The 12409-nt window shown below is 35.3% G+C and overlaps 3 protein-coding genes across 7 annotated transcripts; 1 reads left to right on the forward strand and 2 right to left on the reverse strand.

Moving 5' to 3' along the window:
* The first annotated feature begins 1007 nt into the window (after nucleotides 1-1007).
* On the forward strand, nucleotides 1008-3467 carry LOC101219693 (protein BPS1, chloroplastic). Of its 5 annotated transcripts, none has more exons than XM_031883463.1 (4): nucleotides 1008-1207; nucleotides 1344-1422; nucleotides 1531-1626; nucleotides 2197-3467. In XM_031883463.1, exon 4 carries the CDS (start codon nucleotides 2210-2212, stop codon nucleotides 3257-3259), a length of 1050 nt encoding a protein of 349 aa, XP_031739323.1. In that variant the 5' UTR covers nucleotides 1008-1207; nucleotides 1344-1422; nucleotides 1531-1626; nucleotides 2197-2209; the 3' UTR covers nucleotides 3260-3467. The 5 variants fall into 5 exon arrangements, with proteins under 5 accessions (XP_031739323.1, XP_031739324.1, XP_004133854.1 ...); XM_031883464.1 differs by having other exon boundaries at nucleotides 1540-1626; XM_004133806.3 differs by lacking the exon at nucleotides 1531-1626 and having other exon boundaries at nucleotides 1009-1207.
* Nucleotides 3468-4004: 537 nt separating this feature from the next.
* On the reverse strand, nucleotides 4005-8187 carry LOC101220249 (probable polygalacturonase). The gene is made up of 6 exons (XM_004133807.3): nucleotides 8010-8187; nucleotides 7426-7788; nucleotides 5394-5514; nucleotides 5134-5308; nucleotides 4980-5050; nucleotides 4005-4906 (listed from the first exon to the last, which is right to left on the reverse strand). Exons 1-6 carry the CDS (start codon nucleotides 8049-8051, stop codon nucleotides 4197-4199), a joined length of 1482 nt encoding a protein of 493 aa, XP_004133855.1. The 5' UTR covers nucleotides 8052-8187; the 3' UTR covers nucleotides 4005-4196.
* A 1823-nt stretch (nucleotides 8188-10010) lies between these two features.
* On the reverse strand, nucleotides 10011-12345 carry LOC101210405 (UDP-glycosyltransferase 91A1). Its single transcript, XM_004134272.3, has one exon. The coding sequence runs from the start codon at nucleotides 11744-11746 to the stop codon at nucleotides 10337-10339; it is 1410 nt and encodes a 469-aa protein (XP_004134320.1). The 5' UTR covers nucleotides 11747-12345; the 3' UTR covers nucleotides 10011-10336.
* Between the last annotated feature and the right edge of the window lie 64 nt (nucleotides 12346-12409).

Below are 12409 nucleotides of genomic sequence, written 5' to 3' on the forward strand. Positions count from 1 at the left end.
TATGACTTTCTAATTTCCCTTCTTGATTTTGATCTCTTTTCCAGTATGACTGTAGTTAGTGTATAGGCCATCTGCTTCTTTTATTGTTTGATTAATTAATTTGTTTATATTTACCTTGACAAATTTGATTTTTTTTTAAAGTTTAACATGTGAAGTGATGATTTGAATCTTAAACATGCAATATTTTTATTAATTACATATACTCAAATTGACTATTTAAATTAAATGGCTGTTTATGTTTATGTTCTCACCGATTAATATAATTTAGAGGTAGGATAAACTCGGTTACTATTGATGTTGTTAAATTCAACAATTGAAACATAAAAGATAGAACTATCAACCGATAAGATGACCTACACTAGATTAACGATAATATTCAAAATTCTTTTTTCTATCTCGTAATTATGCTAAGTAGAGCTCATAAGAATAAATAAAAATTTCTCTTCCCAAATAAGAAGTTTGCTTAGCTAATTATCATCTTCTTATTTAAACTTAACATATAGTTAACTTTTAATTAACTAGAATCCATGCCTCAAAGTAAATAAAAAAAAAATACATCAAATAAAATAATCTCATAGTGTAGAGCAGCCATCAGATGACATAAAAATCTTGAACAATACTACCTTTTTAAAAAAAATTATAAATATTATGTAATCAATTATCAAAATGCATTATGATATTTTAAAATTGGGACATAATATTTAATAGTTAAAAGAAAGGACACGTTTAAATTCTATTGGCTAAACTTCTTGCTTTTATTGACATTGTCTTGTTCTCTAATTATATAATAATGTGACGTAAAATCCACACCGTCCAAACTTGGAAGATGTTTAACGGTCAAAATTGTATTAATTCCACCAGCCAAAGCCACTCAGAATCCGCCACGTTTAACGCCAGAAGTCTTGTAATCTGTCTGTGAGTAACTTTCTGGTCATTTTAGCAAACTAATTCAGCAAAGGGAAAATTAAAATTCCACATGACGGTCACGGAAAAGAAAGAAGCTCTTTGTTACGTCAACAGCCAATTAATTTCCTCCACGTATCTTCCTTTCTCATTATTTTCGTACCTCTCCTGTTAGGTTATCACCGGCTTTATCATCAATTCTGAAAGACAAATCTTTCTCATTTCCACCACGCGAGAGTTTCAACGTTTTTCTGGCTGCGATAATTTCTTAGAAATTTCTTTTGCTTTCTGATTTCTGGATCTGGTAGGAGCCGCTCCAATTTTTTCTTGTTTAATTTTCAAATTTTGAGATGATTTGATTTTATTGCGTTGGAATTATTCTGTTTGCTTTAGAATTAGGTTTTCGATGTAACTATCTAGGGTTTCTGTTCTTTTGATAGATGTTTGGGGTTGATTTCTGGTGGATTTTTTCTTTCGTTCTGCTCTAAACGCATTGCTTGTTCGTAGATCTACGAATTGGTAAACTTTTTATTTCTGTGATTTGTTTTTTGTTTAATTTACTTGTAATTTATGGAATTTGTCATAACTTTTGCTGTTTCAAGCTGATTTTTTTTTTTTTTTTTGGAGGGGGTGTAGAAGTGCTGTGCTATGTTTTTGAGGTTTTGCTTGAAAGAAAAGATTTTTTTGCTGCTTCAGAATTGACGAATTGAAGATTAGTTTGACGTTTGTCCTCTTTTTCTCCTCAATTTTGGCGTGGAAAACAATTTTTTTCTGTTCTAGTTTGTTGAAACTTGTGTGTCTATATTCTGGATTAGTAAATCCCGTTCTTACATGAACCTCTAGTTTTTGCTAGCAAAATTTCATAAGGGTTTTTGGAATATAATTCAATTTTGGATTATCCTGTCGTTTTTCTGGCATCTTCATTCCAAACATCGATAGCTGCAGTGTTACATGGGGAGAACTAGTTATTGGGGTCGTTGTGTTCAAGGAAACTCTTGTTATGCAGGCCTCTTGGCTGTTTACGATGTTAGTAGTTGGTGTATCCAGTTTCTTCACCAGTGTTTCACTTCTGCTCTAGATTGGCTAATTTGATCATGCTATGTTTGGAAATTTCATGAAAGGTTTGGTGCACCTGCAGTGATCCCATATTTTTAATGTATCATTCACCAATTGTATTTGAAATTTGATTACATGATTGATATTCTATGTGATGGTGGCATAATGGATGGTTATTATGAATTTGTTTCCAAATGGCAGTGATCCCATATTTTTAATGTATCATTCATCTTGCAGTTTGTGTTACAAAATGAGCAAACCACAAGAGCCACACCGGCCTTTCTTCCCTTTTGGGAATCCTTTCCGCGCAATATCACCAAAGGGTGCAAAAGTGTCTTCTAGACTTTCTTTTCTTTTAGCTACTTTTGAGGATTCTTTGGCAGAGAGGCTGAAGAAGCTTACTCCAAAATCGGAGAATGACATACTCAGCTTCTCATGGATGGAATTAGCAATGAAGCTGCTGCGCGAAACTCACAATGACGTAAAAACCCTTGTAGAAGAGCTTGGGTTCCCTGTGTCCGAGTGGGATGAGAAATGGCTAGATGAGTATCTGAATATCAGTGTGAAATTACTTGATATATGCAATGATTTTAGTTCTGAGCTCTCACAGTTGAATCAAGGACATCTTATACTTCGTTGTGCCTTGCACAATCTGGAATCTACATCTTCCAACCAGTCTGTTCGTGCCCCTTCTTCACTGGATGCATGGAATCAACATATTAGTTCCAGAACCTCTAGAGTGGATAGCTGTTATCCTATTTTGGATAGTCTTGGGGAATCACTTGATCTTCCTAAGGTTAAGAACTCATCCAAAGGCAAGGTTTTGATGCACGTGTTGTACGCAGTGAAGGTGGTGACTTTGTTTATTTGCAGTGTTTTTGCTTCTTCCTTCTCAGGTTCTTCCGAATGGCTGTTACCCACCAATGTTCCGGATTCATTCAGATGGGCAAGCGCATTTACTGAACTACAGAAATATGTAAATATGGAGATTAAAAAAATTTATTCTAGTGGAAGGTTTACTGCATTGAGAGATGTTGATGCAGTTAATGAGAGAGTAAAAAAACTGCATTCCATGATTCAAGGAAATATGGATGACTGCAAGGAAGAATTTCAGAATTTGATTGTAGAATTGAGGAGGGAGGCAGAAAATCTTACACAAGGTGTTGATCATCTTACAAAACAAGTTGATGAGTTTTTTCATATTGTTTTATCTGGACGTGATGAATTGCTTTCAAATCTTAGAGCAAATGAAGCAGTATTTTCTCAGGGAATGGGGGGGCTGTGTACGAGGCAACTGTGACAATTTGAGCTTGTTGCTTATGTAAAAGGGTTCGACTGGTTATTATCCTATCTTTTGATTGCTGATTGTACACTATCTTGTCTTGCTTGTCATAGTATAGCCTGTGCAGTAATGCCTTCTGTTATCTTAATGTTATTGTGGTTTGAGCGTGTAATATTGTACTTTGCAATGAGAATGAAATGGAAAAGTATATCATGTTCAAGTAAAAGGCTTGCACCACCACTTCAGCTCTCTTTACAGGTCACACTATAATTAAACTTCATGAGTAATTCGTTCTACTCAATTTCTACCTTGTTAATATCATATGCTGAAATGAATAGTCCATATGTTATTTCTTTTGTATTGAATTGTTTTTAGATACGTGAATACTGTGCTGTCTGGAGTTGGAATAAGAACTTGCTCAATCATCTTGTGTAGTCCATACAGAATTCGAGATTATTTACCCTCCGTAAAAGCTTACTTGTTGGACAATGTGCTGGCTATGTTAACATTCATTGGATTACGATCTCATGTCTCTTAATCGTTGTTTACTGATGTAGTGACAAATGGAAAAGATCAGAAGCATGGGCTCTCATGCATCGCAGAATTCTAGAACGCCAATTTTGTCAGTGAACACTTGCGAGTTGCTGTACAGATTGGCACTAGGTTTGTGATTTACACTTAATGGATGGATCCTTCTCATATCGTAAACGTTTTCCTGTTCTTTGTGGGGAATATTTTTCAAGTTTTTGGGCTGACACCAACGTTAAATTGATTTTAAGTTGAATTATAATGATTGCACTCAACGGGTGTGTACATTCTATATTAATCAGAACTGTGCTGGAAAGGAAAATTCACTTCATACCGAACATTTTTAGATAACGATTTAATACTAATAGACTAACAGTAACAATATACTGACTGGATATAGCGCTTGCTGATTCACAACAAGTAAGCTTCATGCATGACTGAATTGGTAAGAACATTTTTTCAACTGGACTGAATCGATGGGTAAATTATCCTCTGGAAATTTGCATGTTGTAATTTTCTCTTCTCCCTGATCGGGTAACAGATCACACGGTGGAGGAGTAACCTGGCTCGTTATTCCCTCAATATCGGTGCAAGTCCATGGCTGTTTCTTGGCCTTTGGTGCCAAGCCGATTGTCACATTGGAAATGCATATATCTGTGAATGTGTCACCTGAAATTCCCTCCAATCTAGCTGCCATTGTTGCGTTTTCAACTACCATATCCTTGTAGTTGATTCCCTGAATTACAGGCAATGCATGTGGGTCATAATTCTTATCGGCATGTGACCCGTAATCGCCTGTCATCCAGAATGCCCATTTCATGGTATGCATTGTCATCCTCCTAACATATATGTCTTTTACATATCCTCCCCTTCCTATGCCAGTTTTTATCCTGACCCCAGATTCAGAATCGATAGCTACGATGTCTTCAGCTCGGACATCTTCGATCCCGCCCGACATCTCACTCCCCAGAGCAATGACAGCACTTGTTGGGGAAATGCATGTGAGCCGTCTGACGACCAGTTGCTTAGTCGGCAATCCAAAACTTATGCCATACTCATCCCAACCACTCTTGACAGCTACACAATCATCTCCAGATACTATGTAACAATCTTCAATTCTAACGTTTGTGCAGGAATCTGCAAATGGAAGTCGTCATTGGTTTAACAAGATGTATAAAACTACTTCTTGAGGAAAGTTTGGGTAACAAACCTGGGTTGATACCATCTGTATTCGGGGATCGAACTGGAGCGATAATGGTGATGCCTTGAATAAGAATATTGCTGTGTAACATTTACAAGAGAACAAAATCAGGAATGTTGAATTTCGTACATATCTTTTTTCTATGGAACAACTAATTGGTTACCTGCTGTATACAGGATGAACATTCCAAGCTGGAGAATTCAGCAGGGTCAGGCTCGATATTTGAATATCACTGGAATACATAAGCTCGATTAAGTATGGTCGAGTGTACTTAAGCTTGCCCTGATGAAAAAGCTGCCACCAGCGATCACCTTGACCGTCAATGGTGCCATTGTTACCTGACATTTGTTGGTTCCACTTGAATTTTCAGACACAAGTCAAGGAAAATTAGAAACAAACTGACTTTAGCAGTGGGACAGTTACCTGTGATGACAACATCCGTGAGGTTTGTTCCAAAGATTAAACTGATGTACCTTCCTCCTGACGTGTCCCTTCCATGACCGTAGGATGGCAACGGTTCGACCACGGGCCATTCATTCGGATCCTATGAAAGTAGTTAAAAAATAGGTACAAACTCTTAGCCAAATATAGACCATCTATTTGGTGTCATTCGATCGACAAGTTAGTTGATCTAAGATTTTTGTAATACGGTATCTATACAAAATGAATGCCAAGTGTATCTTTTAGTTATGTGGGGATGGACCATGACCTTATAGTTAGTTCAAATTCCTCATTTTCTATCTTTTTAACAACTTTAGCTGACCTAACCACAGCGAGGGTTTGGAAAATGGCAGGAGGAGCATGATTTAAGGACCTAATTTACATGGAATCCAATGGATTTTTTGTAGTTTGTTTTAAAACCACTGAGAAAAGTTGAAGAAACTACCCCCACTTTTGACCCATGACTTGACTTTTCAAAACAAAACGCTCACAAATAAAACTAACTTGACCTTGACAAGTGGCTTCGAAAAAGTATAATCCCAACCTTTCCTTGGAGGTATTCTCTTTTAGTTTTTTGGTTCTTATAAATGTCCTCTAAGAAATGGTAACATTAAATTATCCCAACCTCCATACTAATGACTCTCCCATCTCAAAATTATGTTCTATATTTTAATTTAATCATCATTCCTTAGAAAGTTATAGACTACATAGTGAGATCTAAAAGAAAACAGAAAGTCAGTCGAGAAATGGTGAATTGAATTTGTAGTTTTTGAAAATTAAAAAATCCAAAGCAAAAACAAACAAAAAAAAAATTGTTATATATGAGATTAAAATATTCGAGAACAAGATTCCTATGAATGGTGACAACCATTCTATTTGTAGTAGCAAAAGACATAATAAAATCAATAGTTAAATGTAGGTTTACTTTAAGCACAATAATCTTTTATCAACAACAACCTATAATTGTCTTCACATGAGAAGGAATGATTCGTAAAAGAAAAGAAACATTTGGGCATTTCTGTCATTCCTATACAATTATTATTATTTTTGAAATTCTAAGTTTATGTAAACTTTACTCTAAAGTAATTCCTAGTTTATATTTGCTCTTATCATCATCATTATTATTATGGAATTACAAGATTTGGATATAAAAAGAACATGATGCTATTGCTATCAGTTCACGTGATGGTACAAAAAGAAAAGGATCTACTAAATAGTAACCCCCTCCCTCGTGAACTATGTGTATATATATATATATAATTTCACAAGACTTGACATAACAATCATACATTTTAAAATAAGATACCCTCGGTAATAAAAATAAAAATATAAGTAATTCTATTAATTAAAAAAATCACTAAATGAGAAATGATTTTATTCTCTAAAAATTGCAGTAATCAAACTAGCTCTCTTAGTAGAATTATTTAAAAAAATAGAAAGACAAAATATTTACAAATAGGAACTAATAAACTCAAGTGTAATTATTTTGTTTTAGTGTAACAAAAGGTAAATAATTTGTCAAATTTTTCTATCTCTTTTAAAAAAACTAGAATTATTTACTAAGTGAAATAGTGTGATAATTATTTAAAATGAACATTGTGTTATGTCTCGTTAATTCCAGAAGTTTTTCTCAAAAATAGAAAAGATTGACAATATTTAGAAAAAAGATTGACAATATTTACCTTCATACCACAAAACCAACTAAAAGATAATGAATATTTTGTAAATATTTTATGAAATGTTCAATTTTTTTTTTTACAATTTCTTCAAATTCAATCTAATTTTCATATGAAATTTTAAAAAACTTTGTGAATGTTCAAGGTTTAACTGTTTTGGTTAATACACATCAACCAATTTTGGCTAATTTTTTTTAAAAAAATATGTTACAAAATAAAATGGAAAATCTAAGAACACTTAAAAAAAAAAACAAATCATAAAGTTAAAAGAGTAATTTTTAAAAAAATTTAAGCCATGTGAATTAAAAATGTTTGAACAATGAAAAAGTGAAACAAACCTGAGAAGCAAGAAGAACAGCATCTTGATGTAAAAACAGAGTGAAATGACTTGTGAGGTTGAAGCTTCCAGTGAGCCACTTCCCCGCCGGCACATACAGCTGAGCGCCGCCGTCGTCGGTGTATTGGCTGAGCTGTTCCACCGCCGCCTGAAACGCCTTCGTATTCGACGTTACTCCGTCGCCAACGCCGCCGAACTCCGTTATTGAAGCAGTGTGAGCTCTACAACTTATGGCCCCATATTCAATCCCATTTCCTTCCAAAATCTTCGCCTTTTTCCCTTTTTTAACCTTTCCTTTTCTTCCTTCAACTTCATCCATTAATGCCGCCGCCACAATAACCCCCAAAATCACCATTTTCATTACCTGTAAAACACAGAGCAACAAACGTTTTTGTGAATGCATTGTTAAAAAAATTGTAAAAAAACCAAAAAGGGGTTGAAAGGGTTTGTTTAAATGGTGGTGAGGGGAAATGGGTTGATGAGTTTGAAGCTAAAAGACATTAAAAATGGAAGCTTTTTGAAGAAATGGAAATGAAAACAGCCATTGAAGAAGAAGAAGAATGAAGAAGATTTTTCTGTTCTTACTTGAGCTTTAATGGGGTTTTTGTAAAGTTTCTCCATTGGCATGAATTAGGAAAGAAACTGAGCTTTGGATTTTGGAATTAGTTGTGTTTGTGAATGTGAGTGTTTGGGAGTGGGTGGTTTTATAGATGGGCTTTGGTTGTTTGGTGACTTCATGTTCTACCCACCATTGCAAACAAGGAAGTTAGTTTCTTTTATTTTCACATTAAAGTGTTTTTAGATAATTTTTTTTAAGTGAAGTTGAAAGCTTTGGATAAAAGTCTAACCAAAAGTAGTTGTATGAGAGTAGACTCTACCATACTTTCATTTTTGTATAGTTCAATAATTTATCATATTTATGGCTTCCAATGTAAAAACTATAGGCTTTAACTAGAAGAGAACATTGGTATAGGTAGTATAAACCCTACTCATTAAAATATATAGTAATAGCAATGCATTTAAGAAATTATATCCTCTTAAGTTCACATTTTGATCCTTAATGTTTCTTTCCAAATCATTGTCTTGAAAATGAAGGTTCAAATGTCTAAATAGAACTCTACCATAGCTAAAACATCAATATTTCAGTTGATTAAAACACACATCCACCTCCATGAATCCTAAATCATAAACACCAATAGCATTTTAGGAATCAAATAGTCTATGATGTACCAAAACGCACCTGTTCTATTTAAAGAAAGTATGATTAACTACACTACTCAATTTCAATTAAGCAGATGTATTATTATTATTGTTATTATTGTAGTAGTTAACTAGAAGTTAAAGAGTGTTGTTAAATCTCAACCACAAAGAAAACAATAGTTTAAAAAGAAAAAGAGAGAGAGAGAGAGAGAGAAGAAAAGTGGGATTTTAAGGTGGAATTATTATAATTACATGGAAGTGGGAAGCATGGGGGTGTGGAGTGAGAATGAGAAGTGGGAAAGTGTGATTTTACATTCATGACCCTAAAATTATAGGGAAGAGTGGATCCCACAATTTGTCCTTTTTAGGAACTTTAAATATTGAAGTTTGTTTTTGTGTTTTCTTTTCTATAATCTCGTGAATGCTTTCTTTTTCATCTCTACACTGCGCCACTCTCGACCGACCCACTTCTCACGCTCACGGGTTATATATATATGTATATATATATATAATACAAATTGAGAATACAATAATTCAATTAAAATGTGGAACCCAACCCACCTTAAAATTGTTGTTAAATTACAAGTTTAGACTCTCAACCTTTGAACTTTTATCTAGAAGGTCCTTGAGCATTTTCTTTTGCGTTTTATGGATACTTGAATAAAACAGGTACTTTAAGATTGGTTGAATTTTAGTTAATATCTTAAATTTAATCTCTCTTTGGTAGTTACATTGAATTGTATAGAATTGTCAAAAATGTTGTTTGATATTTTGTTCTCTATGGCTTTGTTTAAAAAAAAACGTATGAATTTGAAAGGATTTGCATTGGATAGGTCTACCTCATTTGTAAAAGAATGGCTAATTTGAGGAACTGATTTTAATGGGCCGCACAGACGAATGTATCTCAGGCCCATTGGATCGGTATGGATTCAATCGCCCCAAGATTAGGTACCTTGCTCAAAGTAATAATAAGCGTCTTTTTTCTTCTATTTTTCTTTTCATTTTTAATGTATAAAAATAGGTATCAACTCAATAAATTAAAGGAATAGATTGTTGTTTAACTTTAAAGAAATAAGATAAGTGCATTTAGATTATATAGTTTTATATGAATTTGTGATCAACCCAACAATGTAGTATAATTATAATCAACGTTTTCAATTATGTAGTAAATGAATTACTTTGAGATACTGTAAAGCAAAATGTGTTGAATTTGACAACCAATCTAAAGGAGCTTTTCAATTATGCAGCTTTGTGCATCAAGAAAGGAAAATTTGTTGACAATGTATTTAGAAAATATAGGCTACGAGGTTAACCTATATTTTGTCGACAAATTCGTATGTGTATGAACCAAGATGTTGAAACACTTTTGAGTATGGGTGATCTAGATACCAATAATATTATGTACTTTGCTCAATATAAAGAGGAAGGTATTGGTTTCCATTGGGACTTCTCGTGGATGAAAAAAATGTGTAACAAATAAACAAGAACCAGTCACATATAAAATCAATTTCTCTCTTTACTATGTTTATTCTCTATGAGTGTTAGGGAGCTAAATTTTTATAATCTTCATGGAGCAACCCAGCCAAAGCAGTCTATCTCCTTTGTCCACCACATGCTATACCTTAGTATGTCGCTGCTTCTCTCTTTGAACGTTGATTAAATGACCTATCAACATAGCATTAACTGACTTTTTAAAAAGCAACGTTTAAAAGCTACTGATTTGGAATCGGATCCTCCCTATGTTTGAGGAATTCTACAAATTCTTCAATATATCGTTGATGAAGCTTAGTGTCCCCAAAAATGGCGGCAACTTCTTTCGCTCGCTTCCTAATCTTCTCCCCTTCTTCTGAAACCATGGCTTCTCTCAAAGCTTTGGCTATGGCTTCTCCACTGGAACACCCATCATCTTCGTTTCTTTCAACTTCAATTGCAACTCCCTTCTCCACTAAAAGCCTCGCATTCAGCGGCTGATCAACGATGAACGGCAACAGAATAAGACAATTTCCAAATTCCAGAGCTTCAATGGCCGATCCCCATCCTCCGTGAAAAAAACTCCCTCCGATCGCCGGATGCCCCAAAATCTGCATCTGCGGCGCCCACCCCATACTCACTATCCCTCTCTCCGCCGTTCGATCGCGGAACCCCGCTGGAAGCACGTCGGAATCCTCCGCCCAGTCCGGCTGTCTCAGAGCCCACATAAATGGCAACTCCGAGAGCTCCACTCCACGTGCTATCTCGTGAATTTGATCCTTTGTCAGCTTGCATTCGCTTCCGAATCCGACGAACACCACCGATTTTGGGTTTTGTTGATCGAGCCACTCGAAGGTCGATTTCCATGGCGAATTGGCCTCGAACTCTGTTTTTGGAGGCTTTTCTGGAGGAAGAAATCCTAGAGGAATCACTTTCTTTCCACAATAATTCGAGTACAACTTCAAATAATCAACATCAAATTCATAACAAGTACGAACTGCAATTACTCGACAGGCGGTATTAATCTTCGTAACCCTCTCGTAATCACTCAACCCGGAATCGTTCTTCTCAAAAAACCCAGCGTGAATTCCGACTGCTTCATGACGCCGGTACGCCACTGTAGAGCCTTCGATCGGCGGTGGCGAGATCAGGCTTCCGATCTCCGTCATAGGCAACCTATTCCCAAGAAGATGGGCGTAAAAAGCGAGAAATCCGGGGGAGAGAACGCGAAAGAAAACGATCGGAATTCGAAATTCTCGAGAAATGTCACCGATCCAACTAACGTTGAAATCGACGATAAACCAATCCGGTGGATGTGCATGATCGGCGATGAACTTTCGAAACGGTGGCTCGGTGAGATCTAGAGCTACTTTAAGGAAGGGGATTTTGTCGAACGGAATGTCAACGGTGGCCTCTGCACCTTCCGGCAGAGGGTCGCCGGGCAGTTTTGGGAGTGGAATCGGGACCAGAGTTATGAAGGAGGAGAGGGAAGGTGGAATTGGGGGAAGTCTTTGCAAATTTTTGGGGGTGGAGATGAAGGAGACATGGACACCGGCTTTGGCTAAAGCTATGGAGAGTTGAAAATGGGGAATTAAATGGCCAAAGGCTGACCATGGAAATACAACGACGTGAAGACCTTTATTTTCCGCCATTGTTATGAACTTGAGGAAGATGAAAAACTATGAATTTTCTTTGGGTATTTATTTAACTTGTTAGCATAGGAAGGTTTAAAGTTGGTAATAGTTCATTTTTGCCTGATTTCAACTAATTCCAAAATGATTCTCTTGTTTCTTTAAGGGGTTTTTTCAAATAATGGTTAAAGTTTGAAAGGTTTACAATTTTATCCTCAATCAACAACAAATTGAGAAGCATTTATTCACAATCTAGAGAAATACGAGACCCCTTCCTTCAAGTAAATGTTGAAAAGTCGTGTGTGACTAAAATAGCTGACTCTAAGACTTGCTTGACTAGGAATGGGAAAAGAGCATGTATTTCTAGAAGTGGAAAATGACACTCAATTGCCAAAAAGAAAATCAAAGTTGATGTAGAAATTCAGTACTTTTAAATATATCAAAATGACCAAAAAAAAAGACAAAAAAACCAAATTTCAAACCCTATTACTAATTAAATCTAAAATTTTGTTACTATTAACAATTTAGCATGATAATACTGAATTTTTTTTCTTGGTGGTTAGAAAAAAGGGAAAAAGTCAAGGATTTTGAACCAAATAGATTTACAATATGATAGTATTTGGAGGTCACCTTTCAAGAAATTGATTGTTGCAGATCTCAAACCAGCATCTCTACTCTCTCATC

The sequence above is a fragment of the Cucumis sativus genome, chromosome 3, assembly GCF_000004075.3.
Source record: "Cucumis sativus cultivar 9930 chromosome 3, Cucumber_9930_V3, whole genome shotgun sequence".
Lineage (NCBI taxonomy): Eukaryota > Viridiplantae > Streptophyta > Magnoliopsida > Cucurbitales > Cucurbitaceae > Cucumis > Cucumis sativus.